The following is a 24,784-nucleotide window of genomic DNA, read 5'->3' on the forward strand; positions in this document are numbered from 1 at the left end:
GTCGTCGCTCGAACCCTAATAAATAATAATGATAAACAGCGTGATTACAATAGGGTCCTACGGATGACTTCGTCGTCGCTTGGACCCTAATAAATAATAATGATAAACAGCGTGATTACAATAGGGTCCTACGGACGACTTTGTCGTCGCTCGAACCCTAATAAATAATAATGATAAACAGCGTGATTACAATAAGGTCCTACGGATGACTTCGTCGTCGCTTGGACCCTAATAAATAATAATGATAAACAGCGCAATTACAATAGGGTCCTCATGGACGACTTCGTCGTCTCTCGGGCCCCAGATGTTTTCATCTCTGGAGAGAGGGTACAGGTGGTTACAGAATACAAATACCTAGGACTGCACATAGATTCAAACCTCAGCTTCAAAACCCACATTAAGAAAGTCAGGAACAAAGTTAAGTTCAGTTTATCAAACTTCAGATTCATCAGGGACTCGTTTTCAACTGAAGCAGCCAAGATGTACTTCTTCGTGATGGTTCTCTCCCACATCACATACTGTCTGACAAGTTGGTCTACTGCAAACACCACAATAATGAAAACAATAGAATCATTATATAAACAAGCACTTAAAATATTAGACAAGAAACCTTTCAGATTTCATCATTGTCATATACTGAATAAATATAAATAGTTGGGAAAACCTCATTATATTCAAAAACATCTGTCTGGTATATAAGATCTTGCATGGTTCAGCTCCTCCTGCTCTATCTGGATACGTTAATTTCAGATCTTCTGGTAATAGGAGTACGAGAGGTGCAGTGAGGGGAGACTGCACAATTCTCTTCAGAAAAACTACATTCAGTCAGGCAGTTTTCTCCTTCAGAGCATCACATCAATGGAATTCAGTACCACCATCAAGCAGAGTATCACCATCATATCATTCATTCAAGCACAATGCCAAGTAATGGCTTGTCGAAACTCAACAAAGTGAACATTGATGTTTGCCTCACTATTATATAGGAGCATCATGAAATTGTGGGTTATTGTCGCTCAACGGTATGTGTGTGCCATACATAATGTTGATCTTGTATATAATGTGTTATCTTTAGTGGGTTATTTTTTTATTGGATGTGTATTTTATTGATGCCTTTAACAACTGGCAAAGGTATTACCAATGAAAATTAGCCTCGGCTATTTCGGGTGAATTTTACATTTTTTTAAAATGTTGATTAATGTACATTGTACCTTTTCAAATAAACAAATAAACTAAACTAAACGAATAAGAATAATAAACAGCGCGATTACAATAGGGTCTTCACGGACGACTTCGTCGTCGTTCGGGCCCTAATAAAAATAATAACAATAATAATAATAATAATAATAATAATAATAATAATAATAATAAACAGCGCGATTACAATAGGGTCCTACGGACGACTTCATCGTCACTCTGACCCTAATAATAAACAGCGTGATTACAATAGGGTCCTCACGGACGACTTGCAGTCATCACTCGGGCCCTAATAAACAGCCCGGTTACAATAGGGTCCTCATGGACGACGAAGTCGTCACTCGGGCCCTAATGATAATAATAATAATAAACAGCGCGATTACAATAGGGTCCTCACGGACGACTTCGTCGTCGCCCGGGCCCTAATAAACAGTGCATTTACAATAGGGTCCTCTGCGGACGACTTCGTTGTTAACTCGGGCCCTAATAAATCCTTGCATTTCAATAGGGTCCTCACACCGCTAGGTGCTCGGGCCCTAATAATAGGTTACTGTGGACCTATATGCCATGCCTTTTAATATAGGTTACTGTGGACCTATATGCCATGCCTTTTAATAAAATTACCAGAGGAGTTCGCTGAAAAACAATTAAAGTCAGCCTGAATTACGCATGCATCCCCGGTGAAAATCGCAGTTGTTGCTCGGGCCCTAATAATAATAATTAACGGCGCGATTTCAATATGGTCCTATGCGGACGACTTCGTTGTCACTCAGGCCCTAATAAATAATAATAAACAGCATGATTTCAATAGAGTCCTCCGGATGACTTGCAGTCGTTGCTCGGTCCCTAATAATAATAATAATAATAATAATAATAAACAGCGCGATTTCAATAGGATCCTACCTGGACGACTTTGTCGTCGCTCAGGCCCTAATAATAAACAGTACGATTTCAATTGGGTCTTACACGGACGACTCTGTTGTCGCTCAGGCCCTAATAAAAATCCGAACAAAACCAATAATACAGTAAAGTCAGCCTGAATTATGCGTGCGTCCCCGGTGAAAATTGCTGACATGCATGGGAAATACAGCTTCTATTGCCTCACCATAGCTTACTGTCAGGACTCAGGGACCAGAATTCGGGATGGCGGACCGTAGGGATGGCGATATTTTGGAGTGGCGGCCTGTAACCGTTGGTTAAATGGCCCGTTCCGTTGGTATTTGGATAACTGGGGCTTTACTGGTATAATGCAACAGCACCACCCAGTGGTGAAACCCATGTACACGTTTACACGAAAAAAATGACCCACTCTAAACATTTAGAGATTTTTGTACATGAGCTCACCCCTAGTGCTCGGGCCCTAATAATAATAATAAACAGCGCAATTTCAATAGGGTCCTACGCGGATGACTTTGTCATCGCTCGGGCCCTAATAAATAATAATAAACAGCGCGATTACAATAGGGTCCTATGGACGACTTGCAGTCGTTGCTCGGACCCTAATAAATAATAATAAACAGCCTGATTTCAATAGGGTGCTACGGACGACTTGCAGTTGTCGCTCAGACCCTAATAAACAGTGCAATTTCAATAGGGTCCCACGGACGACTTGCAGTCGTCGCTCGGACCCTAATAATAATAAATAATAATTAACAGCACAATTTCAATAGGGTCCTACGGGCGACTTGCAGTCGTCGCTCAGACCCTAATAAATAATAAACAGCCCGATTACGATAGGGTCCTACGCAGATGACTTGCAGTCGTCACTCGGACCCTAATAAATAATAATAAACAGCCCAATTTCAATAGGGTCCTACGCGGACGACTTGCAATCGTCACTCGGGCCCTAATAAACAGCACGATTTCAATAGGGTCCTATGGACGACTTGCAGTCGTCGCTCTGACCCTAATAACAATAATAATAAACAGCGTGATTTCAATAGGGTCCTCCGGACGACTTGCAGTCGTCACTCAGGCCCTAATAATAAACAGCTCAATTTCAATAGGGTCCTACGAAGGATTTGCAGTCGTCGCTCGGACCCTAATAAATAATAATAAACAGCCTGATTTCAATAGGGTGCTACGGACGACTTGCAGTCGTTGCTCGGACCCTAATAAACAGTGCAATTTCAATACTAATAATAATAAATAATAATTAACAGCGCAATTTCAATAGGGTCCTATGGACAACTTGCAGTCGTCGCTCTGACCCTAATAACAATAATAATAAACAGCGCGATTTCAATAGGGTCCTCCGGATGACTTGCAGTCATCACTCAGGCCCTAATAATAAACAGCGCAATTTCAATACGGTGTTACGGACGACTTGCAGTCGTCGCTTGGGTCCTAATAATAAAAATCTGAACAAAAACAATAGGTTTCCCAGCACTGCTGGTCCTGGGAAACGCGTCTGCTTGCATATGCATTCCCCAGGCCCCGCGGGTTTGGACCCCTAAATATAAAAAAACAGATCCCCTACCTAATGTTTTCCCCATCAATGCTGATATTCAACCTTTGCTGTGAAACCAGTAGAGGTTGACATAAATTCTTCTGGATGCACACATTGTGAGCTTATACTGATGGTTTACTCTGTCTGTCTATTGTTCCCCCAGGAACCCTCTGAAGTTTACTGTGGAGGATGTAGCCAGTGTTCAGCTGTACCCCGAGACAGACGAGCCAGTCAACATACTTAACATAAAGAGAGGAATCATTTCAGCTCTCATTGTGCCAGTCATGGAGGATGAACAGAACAGCCTCATGGTTGGTATCTTCTCATAACCCATGGTGGCTTTTCTAAAAATTTAACTGAGAAAGCACAAGTACAGCCTGAAGGCCAGTAGATAAATACACATTATATTACATATAAATTGAATGCATTATGTATACATTATTCACAATAAAGCAGATAAAGAACATGCAGGATAATATGAGAAGTGAAAGGAGAAGTAAATGTACAAGTAGGGCTGCTTGATTAATTCAATTTTAATCTAGATTACGATTTGGGCTTTCAACGATTATGAAAACAAAATAATCGACATAAAACGATTATGCACTTCTTGTCAGTTTACTCTCGTTGTCTTGTGTTGCAAATCAAATGCACCCGGAAGCCGCGCGTGCGCAATACCTCCCCTTCCCCTCCTCTCCTCTTTTCACTCCACTCCACACAGTGTGTGTGTGTGTATGTGTGTGCACATCGGGGCGGAACTCTGCCGTGCGCGATACAGAGAGCAGAGGAGAATTTTAAATGCGCATGTAGAGACAGAAATGTAAACAACAAAAGTCATCACGTGCGCCGCATAATCGTTTGCATAATCGTGATTTCAATTTTGACCAAAATAATCGTGATCATTATTTTTTCTATAATCGAGCAGCCCTATGTACAAGCAAATAAAATTGCAGAAAAAATCAAAATCAAATTGTGGTAAAATCTTGCAATACGAGCACTTACCATGAGGCATTGTCTTTTGATTTTTAAAGCTAATACTTCTGAGATAAATCCACCATTTGCTGTTTGTTTTCTTTTCCTCAGAGCACAGTGTATGGCCAGTGTTTAACTGACTACATAGTGAATGACAGGAAGGATATCGCCACAGATGTGACACTGTCCAGAGATCTGTCCCAGTGCGACCGGTTCTACAGCAGAGAACTAGTCAACAGCCCCCTGGCCCTGTTGCAAAAGCTGGTGAGATATTAACCCCTGCATCTGTAGTCTCTAAGTGGATACTGTCTTTAATAACATTATATTGTGTAAGGCTCTGGTAAAATATGATGCCTGGTCATAAAAAGGTGTTGCTTTGAGAATAATTGTATAGAGACAATATGACTTTACTAAACCAATAAAGTACAATATTTCCTATGTAGAGCTCTCCTGGACCTATCAGGACCTCTAGCTGTAGAGCTCTCTTTGCTTTCATATATGTACCTGGAAGTCAAAAGTCAGTAGTAGTAATAATAATAATAATAATAACTATACACTTTATTTATATCTTTTCAAAACAGAGTTACAAAGTGCTTTACAGAACAAGATAAAAAATAGTATACATCGTCGAGATAAAAACAGTAAAAACATAAATAAAAACAAAGAGTGGCACAGATGGCATGTTGAAATGTGTTTTAATGATAAAAATACATTTATTTATCATATTAATACACATAATTTGTATTGTCAGTGATTTAAGTCAGTAAGTAAACTGTTGTACTTGATCCCATTTAAGGGTCAACCATAGACCTTTTTATGGGCCCCTCCTTTGGGTCATCTGTACCCTTTGAACCCCCCGAGAGTAAAAAAACAAAACAAAACACATAGATCAGTCAAAAGCATATGCAATGCACATCATAACCAATAAGGAGTAGCATTTAACACCCCCACTCTAAGTTACTCAACACTGAAAATGAGAACATGAGAAAATGAGTTAACATGAGGAGATACTCTTGTCGGTATACAGTGTTAAGAGAAATAGCTGCTCAAAGGCACAACAGTAAGTCAGCGGACCAAGGTACCTTTTAACCGTTTGTTTTCTGGGAATAACTGACACAATCAGAAACAAGAAACAAGTCGTTTTTTCATTTTTTCGTTTTTGGGCGAAAAAATGAAAAAACGAAATTCAGTTCAATTTCTTGTTTTCTGATCCTATTGCAAAAAAACAAATTTACCACTCCATGTTTTGTTTCATTGGTGGGCGGGCTCTCAGCGCTCCCTTGCTTCTGATTGGCTAACGTGCTCTGTCACTTACATTTGGGCTGTGCCCTTCAAAATAAGGTAACCTCTTGGCCTTTACGCCAGCAGGATGTCTCTGCAGACCTGGAGGCTGCAGACGCACAGACAGGCAATGAAGTAATGCAATAGCGTTTTATTGTATTGCCTGTTAATATGCAGCTGACAGACCATGAAAATGAAAGCTCTATAGTAAGTTTTCTTCAGGATGTACCATGAACAGTGAAGTCTGTTCTCGGTAAAACTATAAACATGACAGCAAGCACGGCAAAAGTAGTTATTGAAAATGACCTGCAGGTGTCGCACTGCATCAAAGTTGTCATCAAAAATACAAATATAAATGAATAGGCCTATGTTGACAGCCAGATGGGGAAAAACAGATGTACATCTATGGAAAGGCATTTAATATAGGCTACTATCAGTCAGAGTTAAGCTGTTACTGTACTTTCCCCTCAGTTGCGGTCACATGGAGACACTTGATAATAATTGTGCAGACAGTTTAGAGATTCACACTACCTGCTATGGTGGAGTAAAAAGAACCATCTAGTTAACCCTAAATGAAACTCTGGGTTTTCAGCTCCAGAAAGAGAGGTAACTGAAGCCCGGTGTCAGTTACTATGGCAACTGAGTCTGTGAACCTAACCTGGTCGGGAGCAGATTTTCTTCAACAAACCCTGAGTTTTTCTCTGTCTCCTCCCTCTCACTGTTTCATTTCCTCATTCATTCAGTCCGTATCAAAGTGCATTAATTAGCGGAGCTTTTACTGTCTGCCACAATCTAAACCCTGGCTGGATATTAGTTTGTTACTCTGGACTATCTAAAGTTAGGCTACTGATTTTATGTGCATCATTTCTTTGAACATTGTATTTTGTGTTCACTTTCAAATATTACACAGAATTAATTCACTCTCAGCTCAGAATAAAAAATCTGTCAGTTTTATTGCAAGTTTTCTTTTTTTTTTTCTTTATAAGTCTATGCTTCTGTGCACATGGATCAGACAGCTGTCAGTCTGTCAGAGCAGCGCCTGCACTGAAATGTTTATTGCAAATAATGTGTAATCTCAGTTAAAATTATAAAAATCTGTGTGAAGCTTTAGACACATACGATCAATGAATAATGATCTCTATCGATGTGATTGGTCGCACTGATGGAACATAATTTATATTGTCTAATACTGGAGATTATTAATATTTGTGAGTGAGCAGAATCGTAGTGCAGCTGCAGAATGTAGCTTGAAAGTGAGTTTCTTTAATAGTCTGAACGTATGTTAACAGCATTGAACAGCATGTATCATAGGCTACATACTATCCCCTATTCATTTGTACATACTTTAGCTTTTATTAATACTTTTCTCACATCATGTGTATATTTTAACTCAAATTGTTTTGATTTTATTCTTCTCTTATTTTATATTTGCACTGTGTGTCAATGCCTGGGTTCAATAAAGGACATCTTAATCTTACCACTTAGCACAATTTTGTCTGTAGCTGCAATCTGCTCCCGACCAGGTTAGGTTCACAGACTCAGTTGCCATAGTAACTGACACCGGGCTTCAGTTACCTCTCTTTCTGGAGCTGAAAACCCAGAGTTTCATTTAGGGTTAACATAGGCTACTCAGAGTTTGTCTGCAATAGCTACCCCGCTGATCTAGTCAGTCTGCTAAAGTAGACCTGAAAACTAGATGGTTCTTTTTACTTCACCATAGCAGGTAGTGTGAATCTTTAAACTGTCTGCACAATTATTATCAAGTGTCTCCATGTGACCGCAACTGAGGGGAAAGTCCAGTGACAGCTTAACTCTAACTGATAGTAGCCTATATTAAATGCCTTTCCATAGATGTACATCTGTTTTTTCCCATCTGGCTGTCAACATAGGCCTATTTATTCATATTTGTATTTTTGATGACAACTTTGATGCAGTGCAACACCTGCTGGTCATTTTTAATAACTACTTTTGGCGTGCTTGCTGTCATGCTGATAGTTTCACTGAGAGCAGACTTCACTGTTCATGGTACATCCTGAAGAAAACTTACTATAGAGCTTTCATTTTCACGGTCTATCAGCTGCATATTAACAGGCAATACAATAAAATGCTGTTGCATTACTTCATTGCCTGTCTGTGCGTCTGCAGCCTCCAGGTCTGCAGAGACATCCTGCTGGCGTAAAGGCCAAGAAGTAACCTTATTTTGAAGGGCACAGCCCAAATGTAAGTGACAGAGCACGTTAGCCAATCAGAAGCAAGGGAGCACTGAGAGCCCGCCCACCAATGAAACAAAATATGGAGTGGTAAATTTGTTTTTTGCAATAGGATCAGAAAACAAGAAATTGAGCTGAATTTTGTTTTTTCATTTTTTGCCAAAAACAAAAGAACGAAAAAACAAACTGTTTCTTTGTTTTTAGTTTGTTGCCCAAACATGAAAAACGACTTGTTTCTGGTTTTTGATTGTGTCAGTTATTCCCAAAAAACAAATGGTTAAAAGGTACCTTGGTCTCAGCCACAACATTACTCTTGCCTTGGATGTTTGAATTCCACATTGAAGCCCTGGATACACAAACTCCAGCTCATTAAATGTCTATTTGGGTGTGAATGCTTTCAGCATTCAAACCCTATGTTCTTCTATTACCAAAATTCTTTATTTAGGGCCCGAGCGACGACGAAGTCGTCCGCGGAGGACCCTATTGAAATCGCACTGTTTATTATTATTAGGGCCCGAGCGACGACAAAGTCGTCCTAGGACCCTATTGAAATCACGCTGTTTATTAGGGCCCGAGCGACGACGAAGTCGTCCGAGGACCCTATTGAAATCGCGCTGTTTATTATTATTAGGGCCCGAACGACGACGAAGTCGTCCGAGGCCCCTATTGAAATCGTGCTGTTTCTTCTTCTTCTTATTATTATTCTTTACCCGACTTTGTGCCCTAATTTTGCCCCTTTCCCAAATTTCAAAATGCTTCTAACTTTCCACATTCGTTCGGCCGCATCCAAAATTCGATATTTTTGGGCAGTTGCACATGGTTGACGCGAAATGCCGAAATAGCGCCCCCTACAAATTTTCAAAAACCCCTAACCATTGGGTTTAGTTTGTGGTAGGCAAACGAAATTTGGTATGCACATGTATCATACCAAGACACACAATAAAGTCTCTTGACGTCATGGTAAAATCCCAACAGGAAGTCGGCCATTTTGTTTTGAATTTTTTCATTACGGTGATTTACACAACTTACATTTGAACAAACTCCTCCTAGGGATTTCATCCGATCGACTTCAAATTGGCTACAGATCATCCTGAGAACATGCTGATCAAAAGTTATTAAAAGCTTTTCTCTATGTCAAGGGGCGTGGCCACTAGGGCGTGACAAATTTTGGCGACTTTTCGTTTTCTTGCCATCGAATTTCGAACGGCTCTCCTGCCCACATACTTGATCTCAGCAGCTTCAAACTTGATGGACATGATGCTGGCTTGCTGGCTCTGCCCCGAATGCCCCGATATGTTAATATCCCACTTTACTCATAGCACCCTCCGGTGGTAACAGGAAGTGACCAGTTTTTACTTTAACATGTACTAATGCCACAAACTTGACTGCATCAACTTCATTCCACTTCTAATGCATGCAGAACAAGTTGGTGAAGCTACCTTATGAACGCTGTGAAGCTACATCTAATGGTGTCCATGTGGCGGCGTGGCGACTATCGATCCCTCGCTGCTAAATATGTTTGGCTTTTTGATGGCTTCAGCGACCTCATCTCCTTATGAAAATTGATACACAGGTCAAGAATGGCAAGCTCTTACATCTGATAGGGGCATCGCCCATGGGGGGGACAAAATTGCCTCTATAGCGCCCCCTTGAAATTTTCAAAAACACCTCCCCATAGGGGTTTTTTTGGAGTTGGAACATGAAAATTGGTACACGTGTATGTTGTCCAGACGCACAAAAAAGTCTCTGCCACCAATGCTCTACTCCAAACATGTTCATCTACTCAACAGGATGATAGGAGACTAGATGTGTGGTAAACAGCATCTGTTGGTGGTAAAAGCTACTCAAGCTGAAATAGCAACTGAGCAAACTTTTACTTTGTTTAATATGTGGAATATGAATGAAACCTAAGTGAGGAGCAATCATGGGTCTGTTTTTATATTTCATTTTCACCCAATTATTAAAAACATTGAAGAACATTTAATGACTTTTTCAAAGGCTAATATGAAAAGAAAGTGATGTTACATTTAAAAGGATAGTTCAACATTTTGGCAAATTCGCCTATTGCCGTAATCCCTATAGTCATATGAGTAGGTACATTACCTTTAATTGTCAGTGCCTGCTGTTTTGAGATCGGTGGGACAGAGCTGCCTGCTGCTCAGCGCACAAAATGGAGGTGGCCGATACAGCCTGCTCTCTCCCTCAAAACTAATCAAATACACCATCAAATGACTCCAAAACGCTCTAGTGGAAAACACATGGCTTGCGCATTCCCCGCGCTATGAAATAATAATGTATAATTAAGTAACATTACAACACATGAAGCAAATACTTGGAACTACTTTCTTGAGTAAACCACTGGGCGGAGTGACACAATGCGCAGCTGACACAGTGCCATTGTTATTGCTTGCAGCCTTGCATTTGCGGTATCGTCAGCTGGACGGACAAGAAAGTTTGAGAAAGGTTTACAGAGTGCTGTTGTAAATCATGGTTTACACATGTATTGTAAAAGGTTGCGGTAACAAGCCGAAGACATGGAGCAGATTGAAGTTTCACGTAGTACCAACCAACAATACGGACAGGATGAAACAATGGCTATTTGTGCTGGATTCTGATCCCAACACGCCTGTGGAAACGGTCCGGAAAATGTTTGTTAGCTCCTGCCATTTTTTACCGGAGGACTACAGTGAAAGGATGGAGCACAGAAGCTCAGGAATGGTTCAAACGCTTTTCTTGAAAGATACTGTCATACCATCTGTCGGCATCACAAAACGAGCAGACGTGGTAAGTGAGTGTTGTGTATTTTGCTCAGCAATCTCTCTGATGTAACGTTACTTCCATGTTGGGTAACATTAGCCTACAACCCAAGCAATGGTAAATAGGGCTCAAATGCAAATGTTGTTGTGGTTGTGTTATGGGTAAGTGCTTGCCCAGAGCATATAGTGAAGTGACTGGCATTACTTCTCATTGTTGGGAATAAACAGACTGCTAGGGAACATTTTATGTTGTTGTTCCCTCAGGAGTTGTGGTGATTTATGAGTGTGGAGTTAGCATGTTCTCCCCGTGTTCCGGTGATTATTTTGAGGCGTACTCTCGTCCCATCCCACCATCAACATCCCGTATTTCCTCAATTTAAAACCGGGTCCTTATTAGCAGCTGGCCTCTTTTAGTAACCGGGTCTAAAACATTTTTTTAATAAATAAACGCTGGCCTCTTTTATAAACCGGAGGTCTTTATTTGACGTTTTGGCATTTATAGAGCGCTAGACACGGATTACACACACAAACACAGAGACGCACATCCACACACACATAAACCCTCATCCAGGCACATGCGCAGTTGCGCACTCTCAGCTAATAGTAAACAGATAAGATGGCGACAAGACGCAAATTCAGTGTTAATTTAAAGCTAGAAGTTTTGAAATATTCCGAACAAATGACGGGGGAATATGCCGCGAGGCATGTGACGTCTGGTTGGCTGGGAAGGGTAACAAGACCTTCACAAAAGGAGGGAACACGAGAGCAGCAGACAAACACAAGATAACGGCTTACCGGCGACAGAGAAGTCCGACTCCAGGTCCAGTAATTTCCTCTTGCGTTGGCGTCATGACTGCCCAGTAGTACCTGGACAACCGAGCCGTTACGGCACACAGGTATGTGGCCGTTCACATTTCTCTTTGTGTCAGGTAACGTCCTACAAACCTCACCGCACTTTAGGGACTGTTCTTTACTTATGAAGGGACTGTTCTTTACTTGTCAGGGGAGGAGGGTGGCTGGTTGATTTTTATTTTATTTTTTTATTTTATTTTGATCCCCCCTATGTTAATCACTTATTGATGCTGTTTGAATGAAGTATGAATACGTCAATAAGTATTTTATTTCTTTGAATATCAGTGATGTATTATAGAAAAGTGATTTATCTTTTAATAAATGACAAAAGGCATGGTAAACGACCTCATATCCTCATGAAAATTGATACATGGGTCAAGAATGGCGAGCTCTTTCATCTGATAGGGGCGCCGCCCATGGGGGGGGACAAAATGCCTCTATAGTGCCCCCTTGAAATCTTCAAAAACCCCTCCCCATAGGGTTTTCTTTGGAGTAGGAAGATGAAAATTGGTACATATGTGTATGTCACCCAGACGCACGAAAATGTCTCTGCCACCAATGGTCTACTCCAAACAGGAAGTCGGCCATTTTGATTTAAACTTTTCATTTTGGTGGCGATTTTGTGATTTCGGCACCTTGTATTTTAACGAAATCCTCCTACAGATTTTGTCCAATCAACTTCACATTTGGTACAGATCACCCTGAGACCATGCTGATCAAAAGTTATTAAAAGCTTTTCTCTATGTCAAGGGGCGTGGCCGCTAGGACGCCGCCCTCACCATCAAATACGTTTGGCTTTTTGATGGCTTCAGTGGCCTCATATCCTCATGAAAATTGATACACAGTTCAAGAATGGCGAACTCTTACATCAGATAGGGGTGTCGCCCATGGGGGGGACAAAATGCCTTTATAGCGCCCCCTTGAAATTTTCAAAAAACCCTCCCGATAGGGGTTTTTTTGGAGTAGGAAGTTGAAACGTCACAACACGTCAGGGTTTACTTACTCTGAGTTTTCACATAACCGCTTCAGTGATGCGTGCTGCTGGCCCCCCGCGCTGGTGCCGGACAGCGAGGGCCCGATCACAGCTGCTTGCAGCTTTAATTCTTATTATTATTATTGGGTGTGAATGCTAGAAGACAAAAATGGAAAACATTCATCATTTTGCTGACTTTTTACATATGATTCAACTTTTCAATCCCATTCAAACTTTCAAAAATATTCAGCGTTTTCTGAAACTTTGTTATAATGGAAGTCAATGAGAAAATCCTTCAAACTCGCTCATCTTCACCCACACATCACAAATTCATACACTGACGTAGAAACTCCATTCCAACTCTCAAACGTTCACGCTGCCGTCGACTTTCAGGAACTAATTCAAATTTTCAATATCTCTTTTAGTTTTTCTACAAAGTCAGTTTAAAATACATGAGGTTTTCAGCCCTTCTCAGACTTTATAATGGGTGTGTATTGCGTGAGCTAGAGTGGGTGATGTCATTGCTAGAGTGGAGAGCAGCTGTAAACTCATCAAGAAATTTTCTCTTCAACTCGCTCATACGCCCACAATTTTCACTGTACATACACAATTTATATCAAAAAACGTAGGAAAATTTGTCCTGGTCACAGAAATGTTGACATGGAATCTGTCACACATACACATTTTTGCTGAGTGGCTCCAAAGCGAAGGGAGTGCCGATTTTTTTCTCATTCACTCCCATGTAAACTGAGAGGAGAAATTTCTGGAAACAGCTGAGGTGCAACACATATGCAACTCGCTCCTGTGACCACATGTTTGACTCTAGAAATATAAAACATGACACGTGCGTTCACGAGAAGTTTATCTCTCTCACCATCACTTTATTTTCATTATTGGACCAACGGTTTGGGTATGGGAAGAACTTGTTCGAGGAGTTCAATCCCATTATAAACAGCCTTTGCTGATCTGCTCTCATGAGCTCTCTGTGTGCCCCTCAAGTGCATGCAAGTCATTAATCGCCATGACAACAGCTGCACACACAGACACGCACACACAGCCCTCTGTGTGCGTGTCTCACAATCTTTAAAGGACATATTACAACAGCAGAATCTTCATTTGAAACAGCAAATACACATTATTAACCCCTAAAGTGCCAAAATGGGCTCTCTAGCGCCACCTAGGCACACTAAAATGGCCACTGCGGCCCGTAGGAATGTCGTAGACAGATCAAACCAAAACTGGTGTGTTCGACCTACAAATCATGCGCTGACACCCATGACCTAAATCCAACAGGAAGTGAGCTATTTGCACTTTCAAAGTAAGATTTCACCTCAAACGTGCACTTCCTCAAAATCATCTCCTCCTACACTTTTTATCGTATCGGCTTCAAACACGCACACATGCCAGCTCAACTGCTGTTAAACAGATCTTCTTTATAACTTTATCTCTCTCACCATTACTTTATTTTGATGATTGGACCAAGGGTTTCGGAATGGGAAGAACTTGTTTGAGGAGTTAAATCTCCAGTAAAAGAAGTCTCTTCTCTGTGTTCTGTCTGTCTCTGTCTGCTCTTCTGCCAGGTGCACCTACTTATTTACCATGGCAACCGCTGTCACACACAAACTCACAGAAACATGATGTGTGTGCGTGTCTACATCTTACATGCAGACATGACAGGGGCACAATCTAGGGTGACCATATTTTGATTTCCAAAAAAGAGGACACTCGCCCCGGCCACGAGATAGCCTACTTAAATGATACTCGCAGTTTACTCAAAGATGCCTTATAATTTTAATATATTTAAAGTTTATATGTATGGACAGAAAATTCAGTTATATTACAAAATAATATCTCTCAAAGACAGAAATTCAGATAGGCTTCTCAGAGGTTACTCAACTTGCTTTTATTATGCCTAAAATAATAATCTTTTCACAAGTTTCAATTGTACAAAAATAAATATAAATGTAAAATAAATGTAAAATCTCTGGAATGAAATAATGATGGAAATAATGTCTCTTCTGTATTAGAAAAATCAACTTGTAAAATAATAGCTATCTTTTCAAGTCTTACTGGACAAATAAATAAATAAATAATATGAAAGAATGTTCTAAATAATACCTCTTCTGTATTAAAAAATCCAACTTTGAGGTCCCTGGCACCTTTATTAGACACAGAATCATATGTGCCATCTTTGCACACGGTGCACTCAGCCTCCCATATATCCCGACCGGGTCGGGACGGTAAGTTGGGATTTTTTTCTGCAGTTCATCTGTGAAGCTGCACTTGCGCTTTGGCATCTTGGAAGCTTAGAATAATGCTGTGCCGCGGGTGTCTGCTGCTTCCTCGTTGTGAGTGTTGGAGATCCGCCGATAAGGCAGCCTCTCGGGGATTACGCAAACACACACACACACACACACACACACAAGGAAAACCGGACATTTTCATCAGTTTATAAACACCCCCCGGACGCCCCGGACAGGACGTGAAAAGTGGACATGTCCGGGCAAAAGAGGATGTTTGGTCAGCCTAGCACAATCTCCATTTTAACCCTTTAGATGCCAGAGTTTATTGAGGAAAATATTCCATTTTCATTTCAACATTTCAAAAGGCTGTCGCTTGAAAGCGGTGAGAGATAAAGGCATACTGTAAATGAGAAAACTATTCATCATGACCCAAAGTTTGTGATGGGAGTAAATTAACTTATCTAATTTGCATATTGTGGCGTCACTAGGCGGCGGCCATATTGGATTTCATAAATCTCAGTAAAACATTCAAAGATTCAAATCATTCAAACTTTATTTTATTAAAGGCAGCTATTCAGTGTGGCGTCAGCTTTTCAACAAACTTTCAAACATTCAAATCATTCAAATTTTATTGTATTCGAGGCAGCATTGCAGCGTGGCTTCAGCTTGCAGCATTCACACCCGCAATTTCTTCAGAAATTGCTTCTCTAGTTGGGTGTGAATGCTGAAAGCATTCAAACCCTATGTTCTTCTGTTACCAAAATTCTTTGTTTTTCTTATTATTATTATTGTTCCGCCACGTTTTTCAACTTCAGTTATCTTCAACATACTTAAACCGATTCAAACCATTCAAACTTCTTCTGATTCAGCTTCATTAGGACATTATTGGAAACTTTCAGATTTTTCCATAACATTCATACTTTACTACTTTACATACTAACGTTCATGCTTCTCTAGTTTGTATCATGATACCACAGCAAAAATGAGGCAGATGTTCCTTTTGTCATTTATAAAAAGATAAATCACTTTTATATAATACATCAATGATATTTCAATGGAATAAATTACTTATTGACTTATTCATACTTCAAAAACAGCATCAATAAGTTATTAACATGGGGGGATTGAAATAAAATAAATAAATAAAATAAAAAATCAACCAGCCACCCTCCTCCCCTGACAAGTAAAGAACAGTCCCTTCATAAGTAAAGAACAGTCCCTTCAATGCATTGAGGTTTGTGGACCGTTACCTGCCACAAAGACAGCGAAATGTGAACGGCTCGATTCTCCTCTGACATGCCACATACCTGTGTGCCACCACGGCTCGGTTGTCCAGGTACTACTGGGCAGTCATGACACCAACGAAAGAGGAAATTAGGCTACTGGACATGGACTCGGACTTCTCTGTCGCCGGTAAGCCATTATCTTGCGCCGCGGAGCCGTCGTGGGCTATTTGACCACCGTATTCCTGTCTGTGACCCCCATTCAACCCACAACCGGCAGGATTCGCCTTTCATTTCTGCTGCTGGTTGAAATCTGTACTTGCACAGAGTGCTGAATGATTTATTTTGCTCGCACAAAACTATTTTTAGTCGCAAATGCGAGTAAAATGCTCGCACGTAGAGCTCTGTGGAAAACAAATCACTGAAGACAAGTAAAAAGAAATAAATAATAACTTTCACTGCTCAAAGATACTCACATGTCTGGAAAACAAACCACTACAGCAGCATATTGAGTGCCAGGTGGCCAGCGCGCACCGTTATTGGACAGCGCATGGACACTCACCCTCTTGCGATTGGACTTTGAACTTATCCCACAGTAGTGGTACGTGAGGCACCGTAGTACTACGGTACTCCACCCTGCAACACTAATGCCAATACTGTATGTAGTTTTTAGATTTGAAAAGTTCTAGACCCATGCAAATTAGTTCCGGAATGCACCAGGGCCTTTTCTGAAAAGATCCTGGTATGCGTTCCAGTACGTTCCGGCTCAAATTAAGCACTGTTAAGTACCATTTCTAATGGCAGTTAAGCTTTTTGGAAATCGGATCCTCAGCCCCATCAAAACCCTCGTGTAAATAAACAGTGCCTATGCTGGTGTCACTCGCCTCCATGGTTAGCTTAAACGACAGATCAAACCAGGGCGTCGCAAGACTAGGTGCATTTAACAGGAGACTGTGGTCTGTATAAACACAGACTGGCATTATTTGGACCAGTTGAAGCTCACTTTAAAGGTCACATTACATTTCACCTTCACCTGAATGGGATGAACCTGACCTCCACCATGTCCTTTCCATGATAGGTCACTGTGACCTGCCCATACTCACAGTTAGGCAAGTTCACAGATAAACCTGCCTCCTTGAGACAACAAAACACTGTACGCAGATGCTCCACATGTTCAGCCCATAACTCAGAACAAAAATGATCATCAAGATATGCTTCACAGAAGGGTAGACCAGAGAGAACAACATTCATTAAATGCTGAAAAGTGACTGCCCATTATGCATGCCAAACGTCATGACTGTATAATGAAGAAAGTCGTTAGGCATGGCAAAAGCAGAGATCTCCTTGGCCCCCTTAGTCAACGCAACCTGCCAGTATCCATTCAGGAAGTCTAACTTTGTAACAAATCTGGCCCCTTCAACACAATCCTCCATCTGAGGAACAGTTGGCTTTTGTTACTCCGGTTACTTTTCTAAAGTCTGTGTAGAAGCAATCTTTACCATTAGAGACAATCTATTTTTCATGAAATGTTGTCTTTAACTATTTAGCACTCAGTAGCAAGCAAACACAGGGGGCTCCAAGGACTAAAACTGGGCTCAGTGATATCAGGTTGTACCATATCCTCCATCTGTTTCTTATGATGGTGGCGTTTGTCTGTATTTACATGATATGGATGCTGCTTAATGAGCTGTGAGTCACCCACATCAATATCATGCTTTAACAGATGAGTCTGTGAGGGAACATCAGCGAACAGTGCTTCATTAGACTCAATTAACTCATAAAATCTGAGCATTGTGGCTCAGAAAGATGACACAAATGAGTTGAGAGACTTAGCAAGACTGGGTTAAAGCTCAGACAACGCCTGGTCACTGACTTCAGCACTGGACAGTGTCCCTGAGACTTTACGTGTTACAAGACTAACATGCGGAGCAACAAATTCAGCACCAGACACACCACAGTGGTCACAGCAGCTTCACCTGTTCTCACCTGTCCCCTTTCAGGGTAAGGTTTTAGCATATTACCATGACAGAGATAATAAATGTTGGTAATCGGGAGTTGCTACAAAATAGACTCTATCACCAATCTTTTACCATCAAATAAGGCCCACTGTAACGAGCCTGCAGACAAGCCCAGGATTGCTGAAACCTTGTCACCAGGCTTAAATTCTCAGCAATGTTTAATCTTGAGCTGCTTCATCACCTGAGCAAACTCAGGAAACATTAAGTTGGAACCCTGGTTTGTTTGCGCAACTTTTGACAACTCAAACAATGAAAAGAAATCGGTGCTTGGGCAGTGACTTCTGGCGTCAGACACCAACAAAAAAAGATGTCCTTTCTTGTCAGTATGACACATGGCCGGTCACCATTGCTGTCTAGCGGTGCCCGGTGGCGTCAGGGGGAAATGTGGTGGGACAACAACGTAAGTTAAGGGGGAGAAGGTATGGGGGGGTGGTGGATGGGTCCAATTACCATGAATTTTCAGCAGGGAGGCCAGTATTCGCTTCCATACGATTGTAAAGCCAAACCCCTACTCTTTTTTCATAAACCCAACCACTTGCTTTAGTTGCCAGAACTAAACCATATGCACTTGTTGACCAAATGTAACCATGTGTTTGTTGTCGAAGAAAAAAACCTCAATTATGGGATCAGAGCTGGGATTAGCAGACAGTACAGTTGAAAGGTGTGATTGAAGCAAGATGATGCATTTGATTCCGTTATTGGAGTGGGTGGAATATGAGCTAAGTTTTCTCTTATTGTAGAATAAGCAGAACAGCTGGGTCCAAAGGGGGGACAGTTTAATGTGATCCTAACAGGTATAGTGTTGATGGAGTGCTGCTTAGCAGGACCCAAGGGTAGATTCTCATTATTATGGACAGGAGTGGCTTCTGGAGCGGGGTCATGCTGAATTAAGCATCAGACAGAATTAAAAGCAACATGCAAATTGGATGAAGTTGTTTGCAAGCTGTTTAACACTGTTTGTGTTGGGGTGCAGGCTGTCTGATTTTTACAGGTCATATCTGGTCAAAAAGCAGTCATAGGGGTGAAAGCCCTACCCAGTTGCAGTGCAGATGGTTATTAGCCATTCATGTAAACTACAAATATGGCTAAAATGCTGAGGTCTTAAAAGAGTGGAAATTGGGCCAGAAAAAAAACAGTTTTGCCCAGACTTTAGATTGTGACTGCCATAAATTCAGAGTTCAGTTGATTGTTCACCCATGACTTCATTGGTACCCACATAAACGGTTAATGTGTGGGCTGAGAGATACAGGCCTGTGAGCACTGGTGACAGTTCAGTAATGTCTGTAACTTTGCTACCAGGAAGGCAGTAGGTGACAGCGCCTGCAGCCTCCATTATAGATGGCAAGTCTGGATGGAAGAGGTAGGGGATTCTAATTAGCCACAATACCTAGGGTAGCGGCGGGGCCAGCAGGGATCACTGAATGAGATTGGCCTAAAGCACCACTGAAGATGACATCACAGGTACCTACAGCAGTGTCCAGTGCTCAGTTGAGCAAGTGGGTTGATGACTCAGGGCTACGAAGAGTGCACTCAGAGTTGGATATTACTGGAGTGGAAAGGCATCGGTGACATTGTCAATGGGATACTGGGACAGGTGGCTCCAGGGCAGTAGTAATAGGCAAATGTGCGATGTTAGCATCTGGCTCAGTTAGCATCTCAAGTGGAGCATAGTAGTTGGAGATTGGGACAGGGCTGTCCATCCCCATCTGGTGAGAATAGAGAAAGAGAAATCCTCCTGTTCTTAACGATGGACGCCTAGGAAAATGGATGGACTGCTGATAGGCCAGGATTGGGACTTTTAGCCAGACACTTAGAGCTGGAGTCAACATCCTGCTGCAGAGATTCCAGCTGGGATTGGAGCTATTATTGCCACTGGAGGACATTGTCTCAACGGCATGGAGTTTGGATCTCAGACTGGATAGCTCAGATTCCACTGCGGTAAGTGGAGGCATGTTGCGAAGAGCAAAAAAACTGCCAGTACACAGAGCTAAAGTGGCAGGCAAAGTTGTTGTAGCAACTTAGCAGAAAGTTAATGCTAGCTGTTAGCAGGTGAGAGTCCGGTCTTGTTGATGAGGCCAGCTGCAGATGCAAAGAAACTGTTTTTTTGGTGTGAGATTTTGGTCCTGATGGACTGCAGCTGCCTGCCAGAGGGGAGAGACTCAAAGACTTTGTGTCAAGGATGGGAGGGATCAGCCACAATCTTTCCTGCACGCCTCAGAGTCCTGGAGGCGTACAGGTCCCGGAGGGAGGGCAGATTGCAGCCAGTCACCTTCTCGGCAGAATGAATGATACGCTGCAGTCTGCTTTTGTCCTTGGCAGTGGCAGCAGCGTACCAGATGGTGATCGAGGAGGTGAGGATGGACTCAATGATGGCAGTGTATTAGTGCACCATCATTGTCTTTGGCAGGTTGAACTTCTTCAGCTGCCGAAGGATGTACATCGTCTGATGTGCCTTCTTTGTAAGGGAGCTGATGTTCAGCTCCCACTTGAGGTCCTGGGTGATGTTGGTCCCCAGGAAGCGGAATGACTCCACAGTGTCGACTGGGGAGTCATACAGGGTGATGGGGGTGGGCGGGGCTGGGTTCTTCCTGAAGTCTACAACCATCTCCATTGTCTTAACCCTGTAAGACCCAGATATAGAAAAAAATGAGCAATTTCTTTTTTGACCTCTCAGATATTGTTTTAGGAGGCCTCTGATGGAGAAATCAAAGAGTTTTCAATTTTTTTACATTTTAGTAAGTTTTTAGGGAAATGTTGTAAATTTGCAACGTTGGGCATAGTTGGGAGCAGAACTTCTGTGTTTGTACTCACTTTGTCTGAACAGATATACAGAACATTTAAGTATTCATTTGCAGGGTTGATTGCTTACTTAGCCCCATAACAGTATATATCATGAGTAATAATCACACAANTTGGGAGCAGAACTTCTGTGTTTGTACTCACTTTGTCTGAACAGATATACAGAACATTTAAGTATTCATTTGCAGGGTTGATTGCTTACTTAGCCCCATAACAGTATATATCATGAGTAATAATCACACAACAATCATAGTTTTATGAATAAGCATTTATAAATAAAAATATTGGAAAAAAATATATTTACAAAACTTTTTCCTCCGTCACTTTCAATGTGGTTTACTACATTCAAACAATACTGTCTGGCTGGCCTATTATGCTCTCTGCTTATCATACTAAAAGGAACACATGCATCCCCCCAGAGCACTTACAGGTTCACATTCAAGACCATTCGCACCTGTCCCTGAACAATGCAACAGGCATTGGATCGTTAAATTCATGGGCTAAAGAGATACTGTTGGTCCACTGATCCCAATTAAGGTGATAAAAACCTTTGGATGATGGCAAATACATTCAGTTTCTTATTTTCATTTTCAAGACCATATCACATTACATACAATAACAGAAGGATGGCACACGGCGTGGCCAAAGTACAACCAATGTTACTCAAACAGAGGAAGAACGTTCTTTAGACAAAACACCCAGTTAACAGATGACTTTAGATGGACGGTTCAAATAATACTTTGGCTAATACCTTTCTCTGGAAGTCATTAAGCTTCATTCTGACATTCAAACTGAATATGAAACTCATGTCCCACACCATCATCATCATCGTCATCACCATCACAGAGGTTACAGATCCTCTGGTTTCTGTCCAGCCCGTCACATCTTCACTGACTTCAGGACTTCTGGTGTTATTTACTCTAAAGTTACAAACAGCCTTTTTTGTTTTCATGCCACAGATCCTTCTCCAGTTTAAACTCTTGTTTAAATATATATTATATACCACATGATGTCACACTGCTGAGCTCACTTTACCACTTTTGTATTAGCCTCTGTTCATCAGTTAGTTTGAACCAGCTGATGTTGTTACACTTTGGTGTAGCGATGGGCAAAGCAGTTCTTTAGATGTTACTGAATCACTAAAGGAACACATGCATCCCCCCAGAGCACTTACAGGTTCACATTCAAGACCATTCGCACCTGTCCCTGAACAATGCAACAGGCATCCCCCCAACAAATCCAGAACATTCAGAACCTGTTTTTCTATCTCCTAATGCTACAAACTGCTGCTTGGGCAACACTGAGAAAAATAGCTCAGGATCATTTAGAAGTTAAAAAACAAACAAAAAACTACAAAGATACAGGGAGTTTCAAATACTGCTATAGATGCTGGAGTTTCAAATACCCCATACAATTTATTCATGTGTTTAATTATGGTCTAAGCTAAACTAAGTAAAAATTTAACAGAAAAGCACATTTAGAGCTTCGTTACAATGAATCATCTAATACTTTAAATTTCTACTAAATTTTTTTTTCAATTTGTGACCATGTGAGAAGTGCAGTGACCTTATGTAATGTGTAAGGAGCACAGGCTATTTTGACTACCACACTGACCCAACGTTGTAGAATTACAACATAGACATAACAAGCTATAAATCAAATTTGATGAATGTTTTCCAAAATAACTAAATATGTACATGTTCTAGACATTGTAAAAAACAAAAAAAAAATATTTAAGGAATTTTACTTACTTTAATCCTGACAAATCCAGTCATGCAAAAAAAGGAGATGAGCTCAACGGGAAGTTTGCAGGTAGAGTGAGTTCATGGCCAGATGACCAGACCTATAAACACTTCTTCTATCCAATAGCATTGTGAGGACAAACAATAGGACCCATTAACTATGTAAATGTGGTCTTGAGAAAAAAAAACATTTGCAGGCCTTTTTTTAGAATTGTTAAAAGTGATGTTGTAAATTTGCAACAGTGGGTTTTACAGGTTAAGAGCGTTGAGCTCCAGGTTGTTCAGCCTGCACCAGGTCACCAGCTTGTCAATCTCCCACCTGTAGGCGGACTCATCCCCATCAGAGATGAATCCGATGAAGGTGGTGTCGTCCGCGAACTTCAGGAGCTTGATGGACTGGTGACTGGAGGTGCAGCTGTTGGTGTACAGGGAGAAGAGCAGAGGAGAAAGAACACAGCCAGTGTTGATAGTCCGGGAGTCAGAAACATGTCTCCCCAGCTTCACGTGCTGCCTTCTGTCAGACAGGAAGTCAGTGATCCACTGATGGAGTCAGGCACACTCAGCTGGGAGAGCTTGTCCTGTAGCAGAACCGGGATAATTGTATTGAAGGCAGAGCTGAAGTCCACAAACAGGATCCTGGCGTAGGTTCCTGGAGAGTCCAGATGCTGGAGGGTGAAGTGGAGGGCCATGTTGACTAGGGCTGTAGTCTCCTGGTCGATTATTTGGTTGATATGCTCTTATCCGACCAAATTCTCATTGGTTGAATAATTGCCATTTTACTTTCATAAGGAGAAAAGTGCTACATCAATAGCTTCCCAGGATTAATCCATTATTTCCTGCAGCAGGGACAGGCTAAGTTACCTGTGAAAATGGGGGTGTTTTCAAAACACACCCTTTGTTTACACAACGTTGAACTCGCCCACCCTAACGCTCAGCATCATGGTGACGCAGACCTCCTGTCTGTTTCTGACACCATTTCCCTCAGTGGAAACAAAGCTTGTATTTACTTTAATTTCACAGACAAGAAACAATAGGATAAGATAAGGTAAATCTTTATTGTCATTTTAAAGTCATGCTTGTGTATCACAGCACAACGAAATTGAGATACTGTCCACTTTGGTGCAAAAGGAGGCATATAAAAAACAAGATAAAATAAAATATATGATGAATAGAACAATATATGCAGAATATACAGAATATACACTTAAGTGTGATCTAAAGTGCAGGTGATAAATAGATTATTGTTGGTGTTAAATATATTGTTCATTGCACATGACCCATTGTTGAAGAAAAAAAAGCAGCTAATCAGATGAGGTTTGTAATGATTAGTGCTATTGCCCTGTTATAAAAGCTATCCCTGAGTCTATTTGTCCGTGACTTCAGTGCCCTGAATCTCCTGCCAGAGGGCAGCAGCTCAAACACCCGGTGTCCTGGGTGCGTACAGTCTCTCAGGGCTGCTGGGCCTTTTTCACAACAGCCAAGGTGTTAGTTCTCCATTGGAGGTCTGCGTCCATGTGCACACCAAGGAACTTGAAGCTGGGCACCCTCTCCACACCCTCCCCATTGATGCAGATGGGCTGCAGGTCAGGCTTCCTCCTCCTGAAGTCAACAATCACTTTCTTGGTTTTTTAGGTATTGAGAACCAAGTTGTTGTCTGCACACCACCCCACCAGCCTTTGGACCTCATCCCTGTATGCCATCTCGTCGCTTCCAGAGACAACCTGATCTCACAGAAATACGTGAAATGACCACGACCTCTTAACACTGCATTCCGTGGTGGCAGCACGTAATGGGTTGAAATTACGTGCTGCCTGATTCCCTGATTCAATCACGTCACGTCAACCTCATTTTCCTCAATGATATCTTTAACATTCCTGTATACAGACAAAAACGCAGAAGTGTCCTTGATAACTCAACAATATGACAGGTTAATGTCAAGGCCATAAAATAAAATAAATGTATTTTGCCAGCTTTTGATAGCGTAGGGCTTTAAGAGCATTGTGCTGTGGGTGGATGGGGCGCGTTCCACTACTGTTTTGTAGCTGCTGTCTGCCGTCTGTGGGCTTCATTCCATT

At 41.5% G+C, this 24,784-nt stretch overlaps 1 protein-coding gene across 5 annotated transcripts in view; it reads left to right on the forward strand.

The window, feature by feature from the left end:
- apoba (apolipoprotein Ba) overlaps positions 1-24,784 on the forward strand; it is a 108,856-nt gene that overhangs the window by 31,459 nt on the left and 52,613 nt on the right. For 4 of the 5 annotated variants that reach the window (XM_050061941.1, XM_050061942.1, XM_050061944.1 and 1 more), the window contains 2 exons: positions 3,807-3,954; positions 4,724-4,876. The exons of the other annotated variant lie outside the window; for it this stretch is intronic. In XM_050061941.1, coding sequence (XP_049917898.1) covers positions 3,807-3,954; positions 4,724-4,876 — 301 coding nt within the window. The remainder of the gene's footprint in view (positions 1-3,806; positions 3,955-4,723; positions 4,877-24,784) is intronic. 5 annotated transcript variants of the gene reach the window in all.

Source organism: Epinephelus moara, chromosome 14 (assembly GCF_006386435.1).
Source record: "Epinephelus moara isolate mb chromosome 14, YSFRI_EMoa_1.0, whole genome shotgun sequence".
In the NCBI taxonomy this organism is placed as follows: Eukaryota; Metazoa; Chordata; class Actinopteri; order Perciformes; family Serranidae; genus Epinephelus; species Epinephelus moara.